Source organism: Engystomops pustulosus, chromosome 2 (genome assembly GCF_040894005.1).
Source record: "Engystomops pustulosus chromosome 2, aEngPut4.maternal, whole genome shotgun sequence".
Classification (NCBI taxonomy): Eukaryota; Metazoa; Chordata; class Amphibia; order Anura; family Leptodactylidae; genus Engystomops; species Engystomops pustulosus.
This window is the reverse complement of record NC_092412.1, coordinates 188,732,719-188,759,890: the sequence shown is the minus strand read 5'-3', so window position 1 is coordinate 188,759,890 and position 27,172 is coordinate 188,732,719. Positions and strand designations below refer to the sequence as shown.

Below are 27,172 nucleotides of genomic sequence, written 5' to 3'. Positions count from 1 at the left end.
TCCACATGGACAAATAGTCATACAAATGACGAAACAAGTGTTGCAATTAACTTAACTATCAATTAGATTTTAAACCTACCCTTTAAAGGAAACCTACCATTTGATTTGATGCATTATGAAGCAAACATACCTTGAGAATGCTTTAGCTACACTGATGCAGGATCATATCTTGGTTAATCCCTGTGCTGAGTGGTTTTCCTGATAAAACAATTATACCATTCAGGACCTTGGGAAAGCTGGGACAGGCTGGCTTACACATTACACAAGCTTGAAATTACAAATGGAGGTTAGTCAAGCATGACTAGTCAAGTACTAATCAACCTGAGCTGGATCACTCATACACAGCAGCTGGGGGATGGTGCTGCAATTGATTATTCTGGCTCCAGGCACAAGCCAAATTACATCATCATCTCCTGCAGTCACATGCTAAACAAGCGCTGAAGGAGCCACATAAGCGAGACAGATTCATTATCGTAATGTTATATCTGTTTTATCAGCAAAACCACTCAGCACAGGGATTAACCTGCATCAGTGTAGCTACAGCATTCTCAAGGTATGTTTGCTTTATAAAGCTCCAAATCAAATGGTAGGTTTCCTTTAAATATCAAAATAAACATTTTTATTACCATTTTTCCACTTTTTTAAACCTTTTCATGCATCTTCCTATTATGGTTTAATGCGGATGACCATGTGCTGTTTATGGGGCCACAAACCATGCATTTCCCATTGTTAGCGGGCCTTACGACATCAACATGTGAGTGCTGCTCACCCACCAATTTAAAATTCCCAGCCACGCCATGAATCTGGCCAGGAGCAATAGAAACATTACAAAAATATTTTAGAAGCTTTTAAATATCTGTCATGATCCTTTCAGAGAACTGCCAGTTAATGCTCCGAAGATTATTTCCAGTGATTGATGTATTGTAGCAGCATCTTATCTAGTGGAAGTCCATGGAAGACAGAATCCAAGGATTGCAGGGTGGGTTAGCTAAAGGTTTTGTCTTTTGCTTCTGATAATTCATTCCTTCCAGGTCGAACATCCAACAAATATATATTTATAAAAAGTTTATAAAATGTTTCTTTCGGAGGACCAAATTGTTTGTGAAAATCATTAATAAGGCACAGGTTAATGTTCCAGAAAACGTAATTAAAATTTCAATGTTTAGTTTTTGTCTGATGAAATGTTTCTCATATCAATGCTAAATAAAAAAGAGTTTTGAATAAGGCTTAAAAATAAATTCTAACCTAAAATGAGAAATCTTTTGTGGGATCAGTGTCATGTGTTGACTGTATCCACCCAATGAAAAAAGTAGCCTCATACGTTGCTTTCCACCTCTTTCACCATTTCATTGGAACTCTGAGCAATGGGTTCATTGTTGGTTTTGCATTCAGCTTCTCCACCATTTGCCTCCTGGCTTTTCTTTTTCTCTTCCGCTTTTTGCTCTTTTGCTAGGAGTCTGTAATGGATGGTCATTCCAATAAAGAGGTATAATGAAGAAATAATCAGCACTACCCCACAAGCCTGGAAAGTGTATTTGTAATCCCCATACATATCATGAAGTTTACCTAGAAAACAAAATAAGATAAAAGCTTTACAAGACTAACTCCACTCTAGGTTGTCCAATTTCAGCTCAACATTCCGAAATGGCATATACTTACACATAGTGGCATAATATTACTGCTTAGTGCTTACTGTAGTATGGAAATAGAATCAGATGGTACACTACTGCCAAGGATTAGGAAAATTACCATCATGTCAGTCGTGAACATGGGACATATCTATTAAGAGTACCCATGAGTAGGACGTTGGTGTCAACCAAGCAAATTATAGGAGGCGCAAAGTTAGATGAACAGACAAAAATCCACCAGACTTATTATTTAGTTTGATGAATATTGAAAAATCTGGTAAAGTTAAATCAGTCTCTCAAACTTTCAGACATATATGATAAATCTGCCCCATTGGATACTACTAGTACAAATGTTACAAGTTTTAAAATTATCTATTCATTGTATATTAAAAGGTTATAGAACTTTCTATTAAAGTTTCAGTATCAATTCCCTGTTTGAAATTCATGGCCTCTGGTTGCAGTCATTCCAATTTACACTTAGTGTATAAAAGTCTATGCTGAAACAGTTATGGAGGATTTTTACTGTACAGGTCGTGAATGAAAGAGAGCTGAAGTTGTTCCCAATGTATACTCTCCTCTAAAAGAATACAGCCACCAGGATTGACACTAAGACTGAACTAAATATGGTAAATTAAAAAGTGTATAAACATAGCAGTCCTTTTAAGGCTATATTCACACTGACGTATGGGGGACGTATATATACGGCCGACGTATATACGGCCGATATACGTCCCCCATAGGCAGCAATGGGCGCACGGCACCCTACGGGAGCGGTACGGTGCCGCACACCGTGCCGCACCGTGCCGCACACCGTTCCGTACCCGGAAAAAGATAGGACCTGTCCTATCTTTATCCGTAGTACGGCGCCATGCGCCATTAATTCCTATGGAGAGGGGCGGGGGTGAGCTGCGCTCACCTCCTCCTCCTCTCCCCGTACACTGCCGTTGCCCGCTACGGTACGGTACGGGCGGGCAACGGCAGTGTGAATATAGCCTTACCCGAAAGTCATGTTTTCTGATAAAGCTTACCTAAAAGTGGTGGTCCAAGGAGCACAGGGCAACATTCGACAATTGTCACCAATCCAACAGCACTTGAAAATCTCTGTGCACCAACCAAATCCATCAAAGTTTCAAAGAGGACAGAGCTAAGCCAACCATATGCAAATCCAAAGAAAGCAGCGTATACAGCAAAACCAACATAATCTGATGATAGAGGAGCCAAAAGTTGGCACACACCATCGTAAAGCACAGCAGCAGCAAAGAAATACTGCACCTTTGGTCTCACCCACTTGGTATTTGCTACTATCCCCATGGATGGTCTGGCAATCATATCTACAAAAGCAAGGATAGAAAGCAAGAAGGCTGCACTCTCATTGGAAATATTCTTGCTTTTTGCATAATTGCTGAGGAAAACTAAAGGGGCAAAGAGTCCAAATAACATAATGGTGTGGCCAGAAAGGTAAATCAAAAATCCACGATGTGTAAATAGAGAAAAGTCCAAAAATGTGTTCATTGTCTGAAAGCAGGTTGGCTTCGTTTTGGCTTTGCCGTCAATTAGATCCTTGTTAGCATCACCATCTTCTTTTGAGGCACATTTTCCTGCTTCTTCCAAGACTTCCTTAGTTGCTTTCTTTTTCATGTCCTCAGGTTTTGGTCCAATGGGACGCATTAAGGAGCCTGCTACACAACAATTCAGCAGAAGACCACCCAAGATAAGGAAGCTTCCTCTCCATCCAAAGATGTTATAAAAATACTGATTCAGGGGAGCGAGTGTAGACAAAAATACAGGGCTTCCTGCCATTGCGATTCCATTAGCTATTGGTCTCCTCTTAAAGAAATATTTGCCAATCATGGTTAGTGCTGGATTCAAGTTAAAAGCCAAACCAAGTCCTGCAGAGAAAATAAAAACTTAAATGGGTATTCCCATTTGGGCATTCACATTTAATTCAATTCATCTTCCATATACAAACCTTTTATTTCAATTCAATGTTATTTAGAAAAAATGGACCTGTGTTAATATAATCTCCCATGATTCATTGTAAACAGCTCACCTGTGATCAGTGCACAGCTTGGAAATCATTTCCACAGCTGTGAGTTCTCTCAGACTGGATCCTGGGCGGGCACAGGGCCATGAGGAGGAGGGACACTCCATCGGCAGACTGCCAGACTCGGTCACGGTGCAGTGATGCAACATGTACTCACCACATAGTGATCAGGAGCCATAGAGGTCTGCGAGGGTCGTGATCTGGTTGCAAATCATGTGACCAGATCACGGCCACCATTACGGCTATGTGAATGCACCCTGAATCTGTAGTGCAGACAGCAGAAGCCAACATTAAGCAAAAAAGAAAGGGGGTAAGTCTGCACATCCACAGTTAAGTTAAAAATAATTCTCAACTTTGGATGTGCTGGCTTATCCCTTCCTTTTTTGATGAAATTCTCATAATGTAGCCATTTTGTCTCAAGGATGAAACTATAGCATCCTTGGATATGACCACTGCTGCCATAGTGCAGCAGTGGTCTTATCAGTATGAGAAAGGCTTTAATAAGTTGAAACATATAGGTTTCTGTTTTTCACCCACCATACATGATCTGTATGTGTTTTCAATGCATTTTTAATAAAGACTTAGAGATTTTGGAGGTGCCACAACAATTCTCTTTATTCAGGTGGATATTATGTTTACAGCTGTTATTGTGACAATTTATTTAAGGTAAAATTGCAGCAATATGTGTTTTGCAGACGGCTAATGTTTTTCAAGACACTACTTAATTTTTTACAGCTCTGTATAGTGATGCCTACACATCCAGGATATATCTGATAGAGGCCATATTTGATAAAAGCGGATAACTTTTTGAGATAATAAATTTAGAAATCTATCTAGTCAACGACACTTTTGAAAATCTTGAATTTTTTTAATGAATAAAATTTTATAAAAATATATTTTGAAATCTTAAAGGTGTATTCAGTTAATAGGGCCAAATCACCTCCAAGATCCTGAGAATGACCAGGCTCCAGCACAAATGAAATGCAGAAAATACTTTAATTTGATGACACACTTAGGAGTAGTAGTAGTAGAAGTAGGAGGAGAGTAAGAGCACTGCACACAATGTTTGAAGGAGGAAGTAATGCACGCATATTTGGAGGAGGTAGTAGTGCACGTGCATTTGGAGGAGGTAGTAGTGCACACAATGTTTAGAGGAGGTAGCACTTCTCACTGTCTTTGGAGGAAGGAGTAGTGCACGACGTGTTGTGAGGAGGTAGTTGTGCACGCCGTGTTTGGAGGAGGTAGTTTTGCACGCCATGTTTGGAAGAGGTAGTTTTGCACGCCATGTTTGGAGGAGGTAGTTGTTCACACTGTGTTTGGAGGCAGTAGTAATTCACACCGTGTTTGGAGGAGGTAGTTGTGCACGCCAAGTTTGGAGGAGGTAGTTATGCATCTTGTGTTTGGAGGAGGTAGTATTGCACACAGTGTTTTCTCAGAGAAAATTATGGCTCACAAAAGCATGAATAGATGGTCCCACGTCTTACGTAAAGACTGGGGCCTTCAACCAAGAAAATCAAGATATCTATATAGCATTTGGTGAAATCAATATAACACTTAACTTTTATTCTGTAATGAATTAATATTTTGATCAGACCAAGGTGCTCCAACACATAACAGACAAAAATATACATATATAGTCAAATGGTGACAGCCCACTTTGTCACACTCAACATGTCAAAGAGAAAGACATAAGTTATACTGGACCTATGTCATTGGTCAGCATATCATGCATCACTGGTAAAACCGTTATAGTTGATCCTGATGCATGTCACTCTTGACATGACACAACAGGCAATGGTTCTGACAACAACTGCACACAGGATATAAAGTCATCACAGTTTCATTAGACAATTGTCATCTACAATGCTGAAGTTTTTGTGGTTCGCCTGTTTACAGATGATTAAATCAGAGTCAGCCATAAGTGCTGGAAGATCAAGTAGTTGGAACGATCTTACCATTGCCCGTGGGATGTCGCAGGTCCAAACGGTATGGGTCCCCTGGTATGGGTGCATGGGGTCACACTGATGAGCGGAGACCCTAGTTATACCCTGTTGTGACCTAACATCCCAGATTATTTGCTCCCGCTCTTACATGGGCAGTCCCAATCTGACCCTATTAAGGCACTAAGCTCGCCCTACACGTTTCGTCCCTATGGGGGGTACTCATCAGGGGCTTCGCAGAGGTATAGACGCCAGGAGGTATCCTATGTGGCCCAATATCTTGGTCAAAAGATTAGGTCAGAATAAAGCGGGGGCATTGTTTATCTTACCCCCTTATCGGTATGAACCATGACTGACACCGCTTTGTTCGCTGCGGAGCACCCAATGGCCGCGCAAGCGGCCTATTTATTGCTAAACCCCTCCCCTGTTTGCCGCGCGTTTTCCTACCTGTTTGAGCAGCGCTGCTCCTATTCGGTCCAACCGGAAGTTCCGGTGTCCCGCTAGTGCGCATGCTCACAGTAATGCATCACTTCCGGGGGAGCAAGGAGCATTTCCATAGCGACATTTGCTTTGCGTGACCCGATGGTCACTTGACCCATTTCATGGAGCAGAGTTGCTTTTAACGGAACTGGACAGACACAGCAGTGTTTCTCACTAAGTCAGGGTATGTTTAAATAGCCAATTTGTCATACTCAAAATCAATTAAGATTATTACTTTAAACAAGGGTAGTATGTGGGGGAAACCCTGGGATTATTTGTGTCAGGATTTATTATAGAAAACAGCTAAAATTTAGCTTTTCTTTCAGGCCGGATGGGAATGTTGTGTTCAGCCTGAAAATCCATTTACATTCATTTTGAAGGATTTTTTGGTCCCAGTTTCCTCCTCTGTAGGGGGTTTTTGTTAAATCAATGCCCATGAATCTCAGGCATTTGGGGTTTCCATTTTGCTGTGAGTTCACGTGTTTTGCCACCAGTGTGTCATTGTCATTTATGACGTCCCTCATGTGCTCTCCTATTCTCCTCCTCAGCTCTCTAAAGGTTTTCCCAATATACTCGATGCCACAATCACAAGTGATCTTGTAGATCACCCCTGTAGTTTTACAGTTTATGTGGTGATTTATCTTGTATATGGTGCCTGTATTATTGCCTCTAAACTCCTTCCCGGTTGTCAGGTATTCACATGCGATGCAGCCGCCACACCAGTAGCAGCACCTAATCTCCCTGTCAAGCCAGGTACCCTCTCAGAGATCTTCCCTTTTTGAAGGTAATCTGTGGTCGGGTATGTAGGATGTATTTAAAATCTGGGTCTAGGAGGAGGATACCCCAATGTTTCTGTAGTATCTTCCTCGCCTGATTTGCGCCATTATCAAATGTCATGATGAAGCGGATATTAACATCTACCGCTGTCACCTTTTCTTTTGGTGCTAAGAGGGTGCTCCTATCTTTCCCTTTTGCGAGTTGGTAGGCTGATTTGAGGATCTCATCTGGGTAACCCCTTTCCCTAAAACGACTTCTCAAGTCATCAACCAGCTTTTTAAAAGTTCTCTGACTACTACAAAGTGGGCTGCCACCATTTGACTATATATGTATATTTTTGTTTGTCTGTTATGTGTTGGAGCACCTTGGTCTGATCAAAATATTAATTCATTACAGAATAAAAGTTAAGTTTTATATTGATTTCACCAAATGCTATATAGATACAGAGAAAATTATGGCCCAAAAAACATACCGTATTGGAGTTGTACAGTTTTCTTGCCTCCGATACAGAATCTGCCAATATGGATGAGTGGCCATTTTATTGGTCATCCTCATCATCCCATACTGACCCAGAAGAACCCAGAGAAGGCGCCTTAGGACTAATGATGAAGAAGTACCTAGGGCTCTGCCAAAATAGTGCCTGGGGCTTCTGCCGAAAAAGTGGCTGAGGCTTCTGCCAAAGAAGTGCATGGGGCTTCTGATCCCACATGGGTGACCACTAGTAAATATACCCCTAGTGTGCTCAGTGGTTACGGCCAGTCCTGGACACGGCAAGGCTCAGACCATTAGACTTTTTAAAGATTTTTTCAGTGAGGACCTAATTGGTATGATAATATCCCAGACAAATCTCTACGCTGCACAACATATTGCCCCAAATCCCCCTTCTTTTAAGCACATTGCCACAGGTGGAGATGGAGAGATATTGGGGCATACTATTGCTTATAGGACTGGTAAAAGCCCACAATCAGAGACGATTGGAGAACAGATATTTTGTACCACATCCAGATGGCGAAGACAGGATGCACTTTAAATCCTTCCATACATTTTTATATGTTGATAATACACAGTGCCCACCCAGAAATAACCCCAGATATGATCGTTTATTTAAGGTGAGGCCCATCATAGACCATTTTAGTGCCAAATTTATTGACAAGTCCCTGGTACATTTTAAAGGGAGACTTCAATTCTGCCACTACCTGTTTAATAAGAGGACATGACATGAAGATGTATGAAGGGAAGCCCTGAGTGCCATCCTCCTGGGAATTGCTAGATAAGTAGTTTGGAATTTGGTGCTCCCGTACTGGACACGGGCTACCAACTCTGCCTATACAATTTTTATAACAGCATTACACTGTTCAAGAGCTTTGCTTCCAGAAATACTGCACCATGCAGTACTGTAGAAAAAAAACAAAGAGGTCTCCCAAAGTAGCTGCTTGGGGATAAAAGGCAAGAGAGTCGACCACTAAGCAGCGACTCTGTATTGTGTGTTAAGTACAAGGGCATACATGGGCACACCAGCACGAGGTACCAGTACAGAAATCCTCAAACCTGACTGCATATTGGATTATAATAAGTACATGGGGGGGTTTGACTTATTGGACCAGGTGCTTCAGCCTTATAACGCCATGTGGAAATCGAGGGTGTGGTTCAAGAAGCCGGCCAAGCACATCATGTAGATGGCACTGTATAATGCATACGTGTTACATCAATGTGGAAGCCAGAGGGAACTTCCCTGGAATTTCAAGTGGTGGTAATTAAGCATTTGATTTTTGGAGACAAGAAAGGGGGCAATGTACTTCTGGAAGCAAGGCCACAGGTATAGTACCAGGGCAAAACTTTCCAGGAGAAGTTTCCCAAATTGCAAGTAGGGCTAGTAATGAAAAAAGGTGCAGGATGTGCTCCAAAAGGAGTATAAGCGGTATTTACCAGTGTGACTCATTCCCTGATAAATCTGGCTTATGCGTAAGGGAATGTTTAGGATATGTAACACCTAGCTGGATATGTCATTTTTTTAAATTTACTGGATGATTTACTCGGATGTTCTCCTTACAGCTTATACATCATGCCGCATGATGCACCTTCTTTTTTGAGTCCTGCCTTGTGCCCAGCCTGTAGATTATTGCCACATTTTGGGTATTGTCATACCTGGGATAACCCACATAATAATTTTTGGGGTGTTTGTCTCCAGTGTCATGATATGAGCACAGGATGCCATAATGGATATATTTTACTATACACTATCCATTATAAATTATCTTTGAAGTCCACCTTTGGGGTTAAAATGCTCACTACACCCCTAGATTAATTCATTGAGGGGTGTATTTTACAAAATAGGGTCAGTTTTTAGGGGTTTCTACTGTACTGGTCCTTAAGGGCATCTACAAATGCTTCATGGTGCCAAACAAACATGTAAAATGTCTGTTCCCCAAATGCCAGTTTTTCCTTTATGAGCCCTGCCGTGTGCCCAGACTGTAAATAATTGCCACATATGGTGTATTGCTGTATCCAGGAGAACACACATAATGATTTTTGCAGTGTTTGTCTCCGGTGGCATGAGTTGGTCAAAATACTTTTGCACCATTCCCTTTGTATTAAATTTTGGCCAGCATCTCGGGGTTCAAAATTCTCTGCTAACATGACATGGCACCCGAAAATTAATCTATGGAATTTCAAGTTTTCTACAAAAATTGTGCTATGACTTTTTGACTAAAAAGTAGAAAATTTTAAATTTTGAAAAATGAATTTAAAAAAAAAAATTTCCCTAAATTGTTAGATTTTTACCCCCAAAAAACCTATCCGATTACTAACATAAACTACAATGTGTCACGAGAGAACAATCACTTAAAATCCCTTAGATAAGTCTGCACAGATTTCAAAACAAAGGGCTGAGCCTAAACTTGCTGCATCCTAAAGGGATTTAAAGTATATACAGGAGTAAAATAGCTTACCTCCAATAACTCCAATACAGAAATACAGCTGGCTGACAGTATTACAGAATGAAGCTGCAATTAAGCCAGTGCCTGCAAGAAGACCCCCAGCTATCATGATTGGTCTGCTCCCATATTTATTCACCAGCACACTGCTTATGGGACCTAAAAAATAAAAAATGTGTTACATACTTTACATTACTTGACATTTATTTAGCACACCTCTAGAACATGTAAAATATGTGTTACTGAAGCTCAGGACACTCTACTTGTGACTGAACAATGCAGGTGGTAGCCTTTCCCTGCAACATAGACTTTGGTGATATTTTATACTGCATCTATTCCATTAAGTGCTTTATGGTATTTGATTTTGTATGTAAGCTTTGTTGTGGGTATTTTCATACATACCTTTAAAATAATCCTATTACCACAGATTTTATTTGTGGTATCAGCTAGTCCAGTGTGGATTGAGGAATCATACTTTAACCCCTTAAACACCTGGCCCTTTTTTGTTTTTTTCACTTCCATTTTTCACTCCCTACCTTCAAAAATCTCTAGCTTTTTTATTTTTACATGTAATGATGGCTTGTTTTCTGCGTAACAAATTGCACTTCATAGTGATGGTATTTAATTTTCCATGTCATGTACTGGGAAGCGGGAAAAAAATTCTAAATGCAGTGAAAATGGTGAAAAAAAGCATTTGCGCCGTTTTCTTGTGGGCTTGGATTTTACGGCGCCCCAAATTACATGTCTACTTTATTCTTTTGGTCGGTGCAATCAGGGAATAACAAAATTATATAGGTTTTATAATGTTTTCATACATTTACAAAAATTAAAACTTCCTGTGCAAAAATTTTTTTTTTTCATTTTGCCATCTTCTGGAGCTAATACATTTTTCATACTTTGGTGTACGGAGCTGTGGGTGGTGTCATTTTTTGCAACTTTTTATGACATTTTGTTACCAATGCTACCATTTTTAAGACTGTACAGCCTTTTAATCACTTTTTAAAAAATTTTATATGTTTTTCAAAATGCCAAAAAAGTGGCATTTTCGACTGGGGTGCTATTTTCCGTTAAGGCGTTAAACGCAGTGAAAAACAGTTATTATATTTTGGATATTGCATTTGCATTTTTGATTGCAGCAATACCTAACTTTTTTAAGATTTTAGGTATTGTAGTATACAATAGTATGACAATATATGATAGGATCGATCAGACAACCTAGGGTTAAAGTACCCTAGGGAGTCTGAAAAATAGTAAAAAGAAAAATAAAAAAAAGTTAAAAAAAAATTATAATAAAAAAACCTAAAATTTCAAATCACCCCCTTTCCCTAGAACTGACATAAATATAAATAAACAGTAAAAATCATAAACACATTAGGTATCGACGCGTCCGAAAATGCCCGATCTATCAAAATATGATAACGGTTTTTCAATGCGTTTTTCAGGTATCTTCCTGCAGTCCCAGATAGCCCAGGACTTGCTGTGCACAGAGCTATTTTAAAGTGACAGCTCTACCTGGGACTATTTTCTGCTTTATTGGTGCCTCAGGTGCTGGTATCAATGAAAACTGTGACAGAGAAGGGAGTATAAATCACAAATTACATTTCTGTGTTGGCACTTTGTGATAAATAAGCGGGTCTTTGTTGTAGTTTGGGCACTCGGCCTCTAAAAGGTTTGCCATCACTGCTCTAAACAATGGTGGTCTTGGGTTACCTTAAAGGGGTATTCTCGTCTCGGCATTCACATTCAGTTTCATTAATCTTCCATATATAAACATTTCTTCAATTGGATGTTATTAAAAAAAATGTTCCTGTGTGAAGATAATTTCTCATAAACATAGCCATGTTGTCCCTTCGAAATGAGATAGCTTCCTCGGTTACGACCACGTCACATTTTGGCAGCAGCGGCCAGACATGTACTATTGAGCCCTGCCTGACCACCTGGATTCGGCGTTTATTACCACAGGACGGCTGTGGGACATGTAGTAATTCTCAGATATTTCATATACAAAACCTTTTTGTTTATTTGTGCAATCGCTTCAGCAGAGGTGGCCGTATCCGAGGAAGCTATCTCGTTTCTAAGGGACCAAATCCCTACATCTATGGAAAATGATCTTCACACAGGAATATTTTTTTTTAATAACATCTAATTGAAGAAATGTTTATTAATGGCAGATTAATCAAACTGAATGTGAATGCACTGACGAGAATACCCCTTTAATTTTTTGGTTACTATGTTGTAATCTTTATCAAGATAGATTAAATGGGGAAGATGGAAACAATGTTTAAAGTTTTAGAGAGTGGGATTTTGGATACTGATGAATTTAACAAGTGGGAAATTTCCAAATTATTTTTTAAAGGGTGGATGGTATTTAAAAAATTACTAGGAATAATTTCTGATTGAGACCCTGTTATGGGACAGCTATCAGATTCCTGAACTTTTAATGGTTACAGATTTTTCTTTTTATAAAAGGCATAGAATAAATTATGTGTCACAAGTTATTGAAAAAGGTAATGCTTGATTATTCAAGTATTTGAAGACATCACTTTAAGAAGCATGGTATTTTAACATATAGTTAGGTAGTAAAGAGCACTAGGTGCTCACAAAAGAAGAAAAGGGATAGTGAAATGGTGGAATGTACATTCAGAAGTTTGAAACAGAGGATAGGAAAACATATATTGAATATTTAATCAGGTCTAAAAACCCACTCCTTATCACGCAATATGAGCAATATTATAAATTCATGTAATTGTCGAAGAATATTTGTATAATCTATGGTAGTCTTTGTATAAAACAACTCTGTATGATTTATAGTTTCATATGATACCATATCACCATGATTTTGGATAATGTTCCTATCGGAACACAGTAAATCCAAGAAAAATCCAGCACGATCACAGAAGATGCATAAAAACTTGTTTGTCTTTATTTTATAGTATAAAATCCATGTCACAATTTAAGTAGCATGTGGACAACACAAAGCAGACCTATGCGTTTCGTCTAACGACTGTCCCATTATACATTATACACCAACTTTTTAAACCCAGTGCAAATCACCTGTTGGATCAGATAAGGATGCCCGTTAAAAACTCGCATTAGACGCCATTTATCTGATATTTTCAGCACAGCAAATGACATCTCAGCTGTGTCTAAACACTTTCGGGATGTTCATAAGAAAGATGTAACATCATTCTCTTGGAAACATATTGAGAAGGTATATCGACCTATTAGGGGAGGAGACCACAAGCAGGACCAGCACTATGGGTAGTCAAAGTGGGCATTTGCCCAGGGCCCCCTGAAAGAGGAGACTCTCTCCTTTCAAATGAATCTAAAATTGTGTTTCTAGATGCCATGGATTTAGATCCATCCATTATATCTAAAAATCACTCCCGACGGCATTTTAATAGTTAACCGGTTCGCAACCGTGGTCGGGTCGCGCTGCATGGAGAGGGCTCACGGACTGAGCCCTCTCCATAGCCGGTAAGGCTTTGCTGCATATTGAATGGGCGCCTCCATCTTACCTGATGTCGTCACAGGGAGCGACGATCCGTCTCCATGGTAGCCTCGGGTATTCCGAAGACCCGAGGTTATTTCTTTTTAACCCCTTTATTACAATGTGCTGATAGCACATTGTAATGAATGAGGAGGAAAATCCCCATATACTGCCATACTGTAGTATGGCAGTATATGATAGGATCGATCAGACAACCTAGGGTTAAAGTACCCTAGGGAGTCTGAAAAATAGTAAAAAGAAAAATAAAAAAAAGTTAAAAAAAAATTATAATAAAAAAACCTAAAATTTCAAATTACCCCCTTTCCCTAGAACTGACATAAATATAAATAAACAGTAAAAATCATAAACACATTAGGTATCGACGCGTCCGAAAATGCCCGATCTATCAAAATATGATAACGGTTTTTCAATGCGTTTAGCCCCGTAACGGAAAATATTGCCGAAGTCGAAAATGGCACTTTTTTGCCATTTTGAAAAATATAAAAAAAATCTATAAAAAGTGATCAAAAGGTCGTACAGTCCTAAAAATAATATATTTGAAAATATTATCAAATTTCGCAAAAAATGACACCACTCACAGCTCCGTACACCAAAGTATAAAAAAGTTATTAGCGCCAGAAGTTGGCAAAATAAAAAAAATTATTTTTGTACAGGAGGTTTTAATTTTTGTAAATGTATGAAAACATTATAAAACCTATACAAATTTGGTATCCCCTTAATCATACCGACCCAAAGAATAAAGTAGACATGTCATTTGGGGTGCTCAGTGAAAGACCTAATATCCAAGCCCACAAGAAAATGGCGCAAATGCGTTTTTTCACCATTTTCACAGCATTTTGAATTTTTTTCCCGCTTCCGAGTACGTGGCATGGAATATTTAATACCATCACTATGAAGTGCAATTTGTTACGCAGAAAACAAGCCGTCACACAGCTCTTTACGTGTAAAAATAAAAAAGTTATAGATTTTTGGAGGTGGGGAGTGAAAAATGGACATGAAAAAACAGGAAAGGGCCAGGTCCTTAACCGGTTTGAGCTGCTACACCTCAAAGATAATGGAAATATTGACTTATATGTTACTACATTTTGATAAGGAATAATATCAACTAATATTCCTGTTTTTAACCCTCTCCTATCCAGAACTATCTAAGAACACAGTTTCTCTCTTATTGCCTTTTATTTCGTGATTGTTTTTTTTTGCGAAAATTGACTGATACGATGCACATTCGTTCCTCTTGACCTAATGTCACTACATATTAACACCACAACCCACAACATGTCCATAAAGTTATATGTAACACCAAAAACACACACATGTTCTGGAATAAAGCTTTTATTTCACACCATCTTCCATTATTTACACCTACTGTAGTTTGGTGTCCCCTGTGGATTTAACGTTCCCTTTGCTGCATATTTTGGTGAATAGGCACATGTGGTATGTATGATCTCCTCACATCTTGCTGTTTTAGGAAAATATGTTTTCTTTATATTCCGTATTCTGGATTTGTACATATTTTAGAGGAAATGTTTAATTTTCATGCAATTTTTGCATTGTATTGCTGTGTGCTGCAAAGCTGCATGAAGGTGGTAGTATGTATGAATTTAAAAGTTATTCTTGTTTACATGGAAGAAAAATAGTTTTTCACAGAATAGGAGCTTTTTATTTTGTGTGTGATATATTTTTAAACACATTTGTGGATAGCAACCAAATATGTCACGGTTTTTGTTTTAGCATTTTTGGGAGTGTAAATTTTTGATGTTGTGTATTGTGGTATATATAAATATGCTCACTTTGTGTTATTATTTTTAGATCCCTATTTGTGCGTAAACCTCCACTTCGATGTGAGTTTTATGTAAAAATGTACATTATCAAGTCATTATCATGCACTTTTTGTTTAATAATTTGTGTTTGTCACAAAGTTACATGAGGGTGGTCAAATGTTGATTGCCAAATGCATCGCCTGGTTGTCTGCTTTCAAAATTAAATAGGTTTTACAGGTGCCTTTACCTTTTAATCTGTTTTATTGATATATTTTGCAGGTTGTGACTGTCTTAAAATTTCTAGCTGAAAAGCAGATATTTAGTTATTTCAGTTTTAGTGATATTATAATGTGAACATATCAATTTATGTGAACATATCAATATGAGGCATTTGTGAACTCTACACAAGTCCATCTATTACATTTAGGAAATGTGAAGGTAAATATTTTCTATGTCTATAAACTCTTTAAAGGGAACCTACCACCACAAATCTACCTATAAAGGTAGATTGGGTGGTAGGTGGATCAATGGGACGTGAGGATAGCCCTTTTAAGGGCTAATCCTCACGTCCCCACACTTTTTTGTTAACTTTTATTAGACATTTATGCAAATTTACTTAAGCGGCTACTGGGGCTGGAGTAGCCGCATCTGAGGTTACACGAGGCGGCTACTCCACGCCCCGGTAGCCTCTTTTCCCCTCCTACTCACCCATCAGCTACGCGTAGCTGCGCGCCCTCGTCAGGCGATCCTGCCGTCTGCGCATGCGCAGAAGAGCAGGCCCGCGCCTGCGTGGTCACTGCTCCGAAACAGGCGCGGGCCTGCTCTTCTGTGCATGCGCTGACGGCAGGATCACCGGGCGAGGGCGCGCAGCTACGCGGAGCTGCGCGCCGAAGATGGGTGAGTAGGAGGGAAAAAGAGGCTACCGGGGCGTGGAGTAGCCGCCTCGTGTAACCTCAGATGTGGCTACTCCACGCCCCAGTAGCCGCATAAGTAAATTTGCATAAATTTTTAATAAAAGTTAACAAAAAAGTGTGGGGACGAGAGGATTAACCCTTAAAAAGGCTATCCTCACGTCCTATTGATCCACCTACCACCCGATCTACCTTTATAGGTAGATTCGTGGTGGTAGGTTCCCTTTAATGCAATTTTGAAAATGGGGCAAGTGTCTTGCTTTCAGAAAATATATGGTTTGCTGCGGTTTACTTTAATTCTATTTGCTGTAATTCTTTTTGCTCTGGCCAATAACACAACAAAATCTCATATAATCTGACCATTTATATATCTAGTTTTTTTCTCTATCAATCCTCTCTCATATCTATCTACTGTATATATAATCTACTTTACAGTTCGGCATCTAGAAATCTATATCATATTTATCTTCTATCATAATAATTATAATTAATAATTCTTTATTTATATAGCGCACACAGATTACGCAGCGCTGCACAGAGCTTGTCACATCAGTCCCTGTCCCCATGGGGCTCACAATCTATTCAACCTATCAGTAAGTTTTTAGAGTGTGGGAAGAAACTGAAGGACCCAGAGGAAACCCACACAAACACAGAGACATACAAACGCTTTGCTGCAAAGCTGTAGTGCTAACCACTGAACCACCGTGCTGCCCATCAATCTCCCTATCATCTATCTCCTATAAAATTCTCCCATATTACAGTTTGTTTTGCCATGCTAAAAGGAGCATTTTACTGACTGTGACTGGTCATAAAATAGTTTTATTTTGGGGTTCCACTTTTAGTTTTGCCACTTTGTCTACATCCGGCCCTGACCACAAGAATAGGGAAACCTTCTGGATCTTTATTTCAGACAGACAGCAGGCAGCCATTATGCATGAATTTAAGAAGAGATCTGATCTTGTGGTATTCTTGAATAATATAACTTTCTTTTGGTATATATGTATGAACTCCTTGCTTCTACATACACATAGTTAAATATAGTAGTATAGATTACGAGGAAAGGATTATATTTGCACAAATCATGTACAATACATGACTAGGACATACATGTATGGTAATTGTAACAGATTATTATAGATAAACTATATGCATGACATGTATCAAAAAGGCTAATATTGTGAGTACAGAAAAATGTAATAACGTATTATCCGTTTTCCAATATTTTAGACGTTTTATATGTTAATTTGCACTGGGTAGTTGGTGTGTGTTTCTGTATAATAAGACCATGACTAAGTTGTAAGACTAATCGCGTAGGTCTGCTTTTTTGTTGTCCACATGCTGCTTGAATTGTGACATGGATTTTATACTATGAAATATAATGCTAGGAAAACCAAGTTTTTATGCATTTTCCGTGATCGTGCTGGATTTTTCTTGGATTTGCGACTTTTGTGGACTTTTTCCGTGCACCTGGAGGATTGCAGAGCGAACCAGGATAGTGAGCTGGCTTTCTTGTAATATTTGTTTATCGTAACACAGTGTTTTATATAATTTATATATAGTATACTGTATATCTACTTGTACATTATATGCATTATTTTATTTGGGGAGTGTACATACACTCTTTTTGATACCTTTGGTATTGAATGGACAGCAAGCAAGAAATCTGGTTTCAGAACAATTCAGATAATCTATTATGTGTTTTACGTTTTATTTATTATTCTTATATACTCTAACAAATTGTATATACCGACAGTCCATTTCATGATTTATCATCCTTTAACAAGTTGCATATAAATAGAGACACCAAGAGCTGGCTAGCCTTTGCTACTGAGGAAGGAGACGAAGCCTCTGAAACTTGTCTAGCAGAGTGGATCGGCCTATCCCAAGCAACATACTACCTGTGAATACTCCTCGAAGCTTGTCTGAATTTTATTATTTTACTACCCCTAAACCTAAATAGGAGACCGAGACGTACAGATGTTCCCTTCAGCTAACAGAGGTCCGGCCAACAACCAAATAGACTATATTGCCATATAGAGGTAAAGATTTGGGTTACTCTTATTATTCGCAATACACGGACGCTGTGATCAGCTGTTTTATTTCATTTTTCTCTCCCTGGAACTTGCCGATGCACCAGCACTTTATTGTTTGCATGCGCATGGATGATATCTATATCCCATAGGTGAAAAACTCAGGTCGCTTATGATATTATTTCCCTGGGATGCTAGTGGTGAGTGAGTCAATACGCTACATAGAGGATAGGCTATTGAGTTGTTTAGGCGCTGGGGCCCAGCAGTAATCTGTGTTACACTATATTTTGTGGCTTATCTGGAAAGCTTTATGTATTGAATGTATTAACCCCTTCCAGCACCTTGATGTAACTTTACGTCATAGTATGCAGGTAGTTCCCACACCTTGAAGTCATGGCGATTATTCAGGCTCAGAAGATGAGCCTCTGTGATCACCGCAGGATCCTGTCAGTAACAGCCGGGATCGCTACTATCGCAATCGCGCCTGTTTAACCATATAAATCAGTGGTGGGGAACCTATGGTACGGGTGCCAGAGGTGTCACTCAGAGTCCTTTCTGCGAGCACTCAGGCCATTTACACCAACATGATACCAAGAAACAGTACTGCTTGTCTCACAAAAAATAAGCTCTAAAACTAACTAAAAAAATGTTATGCCCATTAATAAATGGTGATGTAAAAACAAACAAATTTCTCACAAAATGAGTTTTATATTCTGCAAAACAAGTTAACCATTAAAAAGCTATATAAATGGGGTATTGCCGTAATCGTGATAACTAGAGACGAGCGAGCACTAAAATGCTTGAATGCTCGTTACTCGAGTCAAATTTTTTCCGATGCTCGAGTGCTCGTTTCGAATAACGAACCACATTGAAGTCAATGGGAGACTCGAGCGTTTTTCAAGGGGACCAAGGCTCTGCACAGGAAAGCTTGGCCAAAAACCTGGGAACCTCAGAAAAGGATGGAAACACCACGGAAATGGACAGGAAACAGCAGGGGCAGCATGCATGGATGCCTTTGAATACTTAATCTAGGAATAATGGAATAGCAATTTGGTTCCATGATTAAGAGCGACGGTATGGGGCATCCATATTGCGCCACTATGATTGAAACTTCAGGTCTCCAGCATGGTGGCGACAGATGGGCCGAGTTCCATTACGTATCTGGTGAAACACCCGAAAATTCTGCCTGACACAGCTCGTTTGCTAAGGGGAGGCAGCTATGTGGACGACATGTGGAGGCAGCGGCCGCAGCCTCAGACTGGCGATTGTCCAGGCGACATAACCAGAGTGTACTCCGGCTACAAACAGCATTTCTAAAAACCTTTTGTGTAAGATCAAGTACTGTTCTTATAAGTATTTGGCCTGGTTATTGCGGGGGAGGGGAATGTAAAGAGATGCACTGATATAAAATCCTTCATAGATAAAAGTTTGGCGGTGTATTTTGTGGATAACACAGCAGGGTGGTGACAAAGTTAACCAGTTTGATGTGGAAGCCGTTAAAACAACCCAAAATTTTGCCGGACACAGCTCGTTTGCTAAGGGGACGATGTATGGAGGCAGCTATGTGGACGACTTTTGGAGGCAGCAATGGAGACAACGTGTGCAGGTAGCAATGGAGACAACGTGTGGAGGCTGCTATAAAGACGACATGTGAAGGCTGCTATAAAGATGACGTGTGGAGGCAGCTATGGAGATAATTAAATTTGGATAGTGCCTGTATGTGGCAGTCCAAAAAAGTTTTCAAAACAGAGGAGCGGGTAGGTGGCCCTCCAGAAAAATTAAATAGATTGAGTGCCTGTATGTGGCAGTCCAAAAAGGTTTTCAAAACAGAGGAGCGGGTAGGTGGCCCTCCATAAAAATTAAATACATAGAGTACCTGTATGTGGCACTCCCAAAAATTGTTTAAAACAAAGGACCGGGTAGGTGGCCCTCCAGAAAAATTAAATAGATTGAGTGCCTGTATGTGGCACTCCCAAAAATTGTTTAAAACAGAGGACCGGGTAGGTGGCCCTCCAGAAAAATTAAATACATAGAATACTATAGCTAGAGCCAGTTGGCCCTGGCAAAAAATAGCCAGTTTCCTCTGCTTTAGTGTACAAAGAGGAGGAGAAGGAGGAAAATGAGGAGGAGGAGAGCATACATTATTTAGGTTGAGCTTCTTTCACCTGGTGGAGAATGGAAATCCTGAGAAATCCAGGCTTTATTCATCTTGATAAGCGTCAGCCTGTCAGCACTGTCAGTCGACAGGCGTGTACGCTTATTGGTGATGATGCCACTAGCTGCACTGAAAACCCGCTCTGACAACACGCTAGTGGCAAGGCAGGCAAGAACCTCCAAAGCGTACAGCGCCAGTTGGGGCCATATGTCCAGCTTTGAAACCCAGGAGTTGTAGGGAGCTGTGTGATCATTTAGGACGATAGTATGGTCAGCTACGTACTCCCTCACAATCTTTCTGTAAAGATCAGTGCTACTCTGCCGAGACTGGGGACAGGTGACAGTGTCTTGCTGGGGTGACATAAAACTGGCAAAGGCCTTGTAAAGCGTACCCCTGCCAGTGCTGGACAAGCTGCCTGCTCGCCTACTCTCCCTCGCTACCTGTCCCGCAGAAGTATGCCCCCGGCCGCTAGCGGTGTCAGATGGGAAAGACTGTTTCAGCTTGTGCACCAGGGCCTGCTGGCATTCATGCATTATCACACTCCTTTCTTCTACAGGGATGAGAGTGGAAAGACTTTGCTTGTACCGTGGGTCCAGGAGAGTGAATACCCAGTAATCGGTGCTGGAAAAAATTCTTTGAACGTGAGGGTCACGGGAAAGGTAGCCTAGCATGAAATCTGCCATATGCGCCAGAGTACCAACGCGCAAGAATTCACTCCCCTCACTGGACTCTCCATTTCCTCCAACTCCTACAACTCCTCTTCTTCTGCCAATACACGCTGAATAGTTAAACACTGAGCAATGGTCCCCTCTTCTGTCTGGCCGACATTCTCCTACTCTTCCTACTCATCCTCCTCCAATACGCGCTGAGAAACAGACCGGAGGGTGCTCTGGCTATCAACAAGGGAATCTTCTTCCCCGTCTCTTGTGACGAGCGCAAAGCTTCCGACTTCATGCTGACCACAGAGTTTTTCAACAGGCCAAGCAGCGGGATGGTGAGGCTGATGATTGTGGCATCGCCACTGACCATCTGTGTTGACTCCTCAAAGTTACTCAGCACCTGACAGATATCAGACATCCACATCCACTCCTCATTGTAGACTTGAGGAAGCTGACTGACCTGACTACCAGTTCTGGTGGAATTTGACATCTGGCAGTCTACAATCGCTCTGCGCTGCTGGTAAACTCTGGATAACATGGTTAATGTGGAATTCTACCTCATGGGCACATCGCATAACAGTCGGTGAGCGGGCAGTTGGATGCGGCGCTGTGCTGCCCTGAGAGTGGTCGACTTTCTGAAATGCGCACAGATGCGGCGAACCTTCGTGAGCAAATCAGACAGATTGGGGTGTGTCCTGAGGAACCGCTGAACTATGAGATTGAACACATGGGCCAGGCATGGCACATGTGTCAGTCTGCCGAGTTGCAGAGCTTCCACCTGGTTATGGCCGTTGTCACACACAACCATGCCTGGCTTCAGGTTCAGCGGTGCCAGCCACAGATCGGTCTGCGCCATGATACCCTGTAATAGCTCTTGGGCGGTGTGCCTTTTATTGCCTAGGCTCAGCAGTTTGAGCACCGCCGACGGCGCTGCTGCTGTGCCTAGAGCTATCGATTGATGACGCTATGCCCACAAATGGTAATTCGGAGGAGGGGTGGGAGGAGGAGGAGACATAGTAGGCCTGAGAGACCGTGACCAAGGTAGGTCCCGCAATCCTCGGCGTCGGCAGTATAAGAGCGGCCCCAGGGTCAGACTCGGTCTCAGCCTCCACCAAGTTAACCCAATATGCCGCCAGCAATATATAGTGGCCCTGCCCGGCAACACTCGTCCACGTGTCCGCGGTTAGGTGGACATTGTCAGAAACGGCGTTGGTCAGGGCACGGATGATGTTGTCTGACACGTGCTGCTGCAGGGCTGGGATGGCACATCGGGAAAAGTAGTGGCGTATGGGGACCGAATACTGAGAGGCAGTTGCTGCCATGAGGTTGCGAATGGCCCCGGTCTCTACCAGCCTATAGGGCAGCATCTCCAGGCTCAGTAATTTGGAGATGTGGACGTTGAGGGCTTGAGCGTGTGGGTGGGTGGAACTGTATTTCCTCTTGCGCTCCAGTGTCTGGGGTATGGACAGCTGAACGCTGTGCATGGAGACATTGGTAAACGCTGTGGAGGATCGTGGAGGCGAAGGTGTGGTTTTCGAGTGGGAGGTGTTTGTGCCGGGGTTTTGGGCAGGGGGCTGACTAGCAGAGGCAGCAAATGACACAGGGGAAGGAGCAGTGGTGGGCCCGGCTGGAGGTGAACGGCCTTGGTTCTTATGAGTGGGGTGTTTAGCATTCATATGCCTGCGCATACTGGTGGTGGTTAAGCTAGTAGTGGTGGAAACTCTGCTGATCCTGGTGTGGCATAGGTTGCACTCCACAGTCCGTCGGTCATCTTCTGTTTCTTTAAAGAACCTCCAGACTTGAGAACATCTAGCCCTCGCCATGGGAGCTTCACTACTTGAAGCAAAAAGATAATCCCCTATATATCCAAATTACAAAAATTTTAACATTTTATAGCCTGTAAATTGTGACAATGCAGATCTGCTCTGAATGTCGCTCCTTCCCTTCTATGCCCGGCTGTATGCCTATACAGCAGTTTGCCAATGCATCATACTCGGGAGAACTTGGGTATCAAACTTTGTGGAGTTTTTCGTAATGTAATACTTTGTGACGGTTTAATTTTTGTCCAAAATTAATGTACTGTCTGAAAAAATTACAGCTTGTAAATGACAAGCATCTTAAAGTTGATTTTTCACACATTGAGGGGTGTCATTTCTAATTTATGGGGTTTTACTGCTATTTAGGCCTCTCAAAGTCACTTAAAACTGAGCAGGTGCCTCTAAATAAAGGTTTTGGCAATTTTCATAAAGATCAGAAAAGTTGCACTAAAATTCTGAAACTACTAACAACATAGAAAAAAGAGAGGATGCATAAAAAGCAGACATTTGGGAAATGTTAGTTATAAAGTTACTTGGGTGCTCTGACTATCTGCCCAAAAAGCTGAAAATTTTGAACTTCATTTTTTTTAATAACTAAACACAAAGGATATTATCAATTTTTTTCTATTTCTTTTAAGTACAATATGTGATGAGAAAACGTTCTCAAAATATCCTGGATATGTTAAAGCATTACAAATGTATAACCTCTAGAGATGAGCGAACATGCTCGTCCGAGCTTGATGCTCGGTCGAGCATTAGGGTACTCGAAACTGCTCGTTGCTCGGACGAATACTTCGCCCGCTCGAGAAAATGGCAGCTCCCGCCGTTTTGCTTTTTGGCGGCCAGAAACAGAGCCAATCACAAGCCAGGAGACTCTGCACTCCACCCAGCATGACGTGGTACCCTTACACGTCGATAGCAGTGGTTGGCTGGCCAGATCAGGTGACCCTGGGATAGACTAGCCGCTGCCCGCGCTGCTCGGATCATTCTGTGTCTGGATGCCGCTAGGGAGAGAGCTGCTGCTGGTCAGGGAAAGCGTTAGGGTGTTCTATTAGCTTACTGTTAGGCAGGAGTGATTCTCAAAGAACCCAACAGCCCTTCTTAGGGCTACAATAACGTTCTACTTTTTTTATTTTAATTTGCATCTAGTACCATTTTGTGAGGAATTAGCAGGGGGACTTGCTACCGTTGTGTTTAGCTCTTAGTGGCACACATATCCATAGCAAAGACCGAAGTGGGAAAATTTAGTAGGGGTTGGATTTCAATTAGGCACTAACTCAGTGTCATCTCATCTGGCATAGTAGTGTGCTTTGATACTTGGCTAGAAAATAGCCATAGGAGAATACAAAGAGCTTACTTACGCATACAGTAGTGTTCTATATATTTGATTTCTGGTTGATCTGCTGGTGGCTGTACTTTCTGCAGTGCATGTACTAGCCAATTCTGAGCAATTTGTAGTGAGACTTGCGACCGCTGTGTTCTGCGCTTAGTGACGCACATATCCATAGCAAAGACCGAAGTGGGAAAATTTAGTAGGGGTTGGATTTCAATTAGGCACTAACTCAGTGTCATCTCATCTGGCATAGTAGTGTGCTTTGATACTTGGCTAGAAAATAGCCATAGGAGAATACAAAGAGCTTACTTACGCATACAGTAGCGTTCTATATATTTGATTTCTGGTTGATCTGCTGGTGGCTGTACTTTCTGCAGTGCATGTACTAGCCAATTCTGAGCAATTTGTAGTGAGACTTGCGACCGCTGTGTTCTGCGCTTAGTGACGCACATATCCATAGCAAAGACCGAAGTGGGAAAATTTAGTAGGGGTTGGATTTCAATTAGGCACTAACTCAGTGTCATCTCATCTGGCATAGTAGTGTGCTTTGATACTTGGCTAGAAAATAGCCATAGGAGAATACAAAGAGCTTACTTACGCATACAGTAGCGTTCTATATATTTGATTTCTGGTTGATCTGCTGGTGGCTGTACTTTCTGCAGTGCATGTACTAGCCAATTCTGAGCAATTTGTAGTGAGACTTGCGACCGCTGTGTTCTGCGCTTAGTGACGCACATATCCATAGCAAAGACCGAAGTGGGAAAATTTAGTAGGGGTTGGATTTCAATTAGGCACTAACTCAGTGTCATCTCATCTGGCATAGTAGTGTGCTTTGATACTTGGCTAGAAAATAGCCATAGCAATAGGATAGCATTGTTTGGTTTTAAAAACTCAAAAAAAAAACAAAAAACACAAAAAAAAAAAAAAACACAAAAAAAAACAAAAAAAAGTAAAAAAAAAAATAAAGTTATAACTCTCATTTTAAAAATGTTTAACCCGAGGGCTAGGGGTAGAGGACGAGGGCGGGGACGTGGGCGTCCAACTACTGCAGGGGTCAGAGGCCGTGGTCCTGGGCGGGGTGAGACACCACCTGCTGATGAGGGAGCAGGGGAACGCCGCAGAGCTACACTCCCTAGGTTCATGTCTGAAGTTACTGGGACTCGTGGTAGAGCACTGTTGAGGCCAGAACAGTGCGAACAGGTGATGTCGTGGATTGCTGACAATGCTTCGAGCAATTTGTCCACCACCAGTCAGTCTTCCACGCAGTCCACCCATGTCACCGAAATCGCCACTCCTCCAGCTCCTGCACCTCAGCCTCCTCCCCCCCAGTCTGCCCCCTCCCAGGAAAATTTGGCATTTGAACCGGCATACTCTGAGGAACTGTTTTCTGGACCCTTCCCACAGTCACAAACCACTTGTCCGGTTGCTGCTGAGCAATTTTCCGATGCCCAGGTTTTCCAACAGTCACAGTCTGTGGGTGATGATGACCTTCTTGACGTAGTGGAAGTGTGTAAAGAGGTGTCCGACGATGAGGAGACACGGTTGTCAGACAGTGGGGAAGTTGTTGTCAGGGCAGGAAGTCCGAGGGGGGAGCAGACTGAGGGATCGGAGGATGATGAGGTGACAGACCCAAGCTGGGTTGAGAGGCCGGGTGAACACAGTGCTTCTGAGACGGAGGAGAGTCCTCGACCAGAACAGGTTGGAAGAGGCAGTGGTGGGGCCAGACGGAGAGGCAGGGCCAGAGCTGGTGCATCAGCGCCAAATGTGTCAACTAGTGAAGCTCCCGTGGCGAGGGCTCCTGCGGCGAGGGCTAGATCTTCAGAAGTCTGGAGGTTCTTTAAGGAAACACCGGATGACCGACGGACTGTGGTGTGCAACATTTGCCAAACCAGGCTCAGCAGGGGTTCCACCACTACTAGCTTAACTACCACCAGTATGCGCAGGCATATGAATGCTAAACACCCCACTCAGTGGCAACAAGCCCGTTCACCTCCGGCCGTGCACACCACTGCTCCTTCCCCTGTGTCAGCTGCTAGTCAGCCCCCTGCCCAGGACCCTGCCACAAAAACCCCATCGTCGCCTCCACGATCCTCCACAGCATCCACCAGCGTTCAGCTCTCCATACCCCAGACGCTGGAGCGGAAACGCAAATATAGTGCAACCCACCCGCACGCCCAAGCCCTTAATGTGCACATCTCCAGATTGCTTAGCCTGGAGATGCTGCCCTATAGGCTAGTAGAGACCGAGGCCTTTCGCAACCTCATGGCGGCGGCCGCCCCTCGGTATTCGGTCCCCAGCCGCCACTACTTTTCCCGATGTGCCGTCCCAGCCCTGCACCAGCACGTGTCAGACAACATCATCCGTGCCCTGACCAACGCCGTTTCTGACAAGGTCCACCTGACCACGGACACGTGGACGAGTGCTGCCGGGCAGGGCCACTATATATCGCTGACGGCACATTGGGTTAACTTGGTGGAGGCTGGGACCGAGTCTGACACTGGGGCTGCTCATATACTGCCGACGCCGAGGATTGCGGGGCCTACCTCGGTCCAGGTGTTTCAGGCCTACTATGCCTCCTCCTCCTCCCACCCCTCCTCCACCTCCTCCTCCGAACTACCATCCGTGGGCATGGCGCCATCAGTCGGTAGCTCTAGGCACAGCAGCAGTGCCGTCGCTAAGCGACAGCAGGCGGTGCTCAAACTGCTGAGCCTAGGCGACAAAAGGCACACCGCCCAAGAGCTATTACAGGGCATCACGGCGCAGACTGATCTGTGGCTGGCACCGCTGAACCTCAAGCCGGGAATGGTTGTGTGTGACAACGGCCGTAACCTGGTGGCGGCTCTGCAACTCGGCAGACTGACACATGTGCCATGCCTGGCCCATGTGTTAAATCTGATAGTTCAGCGTTTCCTCAAGACATACCCCAATCTGTCTGATTTGCTCACGAAGGTGCGCCGCATCTGTGCGCATTTCAGGAAGTCCAGCCCAGATGCTGCCACTCTCAGGGCAGCGCAGCGCCGCCTCCAACTGCCCGCTCACCGACTGTTGTGCGACGTGCCCACGAGGTGGAATTCAACACTGACCATGTTATCCAGAGTTTACCAGCAGCGCAGAGCGATTGTAGACTGCCAGATGTCAACTTCCACCAGAACTGGTAGTCAGGTCAGTCAGCTTCCTCAAGTCTACAATGAGGA

At 42.3% G+C, this 27,172-nt stretch overlaps 1 protein-coding gene across 1 annotated transcript in view; it reads right to left on the bottom strand.

The window, feature by feature from the left end:
• Nucleotides 1-647: 647 nt before the first annotated feature.
• LOC140116681 (monocarboxylate transporter 1-like) overlaps nucleotides 648-27,172 on the bottom strand; it is a 35,436-nt gene continuing 8,911 nt past the window's right edge. Inside the window, exons 2-4 of the mRNA XM_072133134.1 lie at nucleotides 9,818-9,961; nucleotides 2,657-3,517; nucleotides 648-1,566 (exon numbers count right to left, since the gene is read on the bottom strand). Coding sequence (XP_071989235.1) covers nucleotides 1,316-1,566; nucleotides 2,657-3,517; nucleotides 9,818-9,961 — 1,256 coding nt within the window. The 3' untranslated portion in view covers nucleotides 648-1,315. The remainder of the gene's footprint in view (nucleotides 1,567-2,656; nucleotides 3,518-9,817; nucleotides 9,962-27,172) is intronic.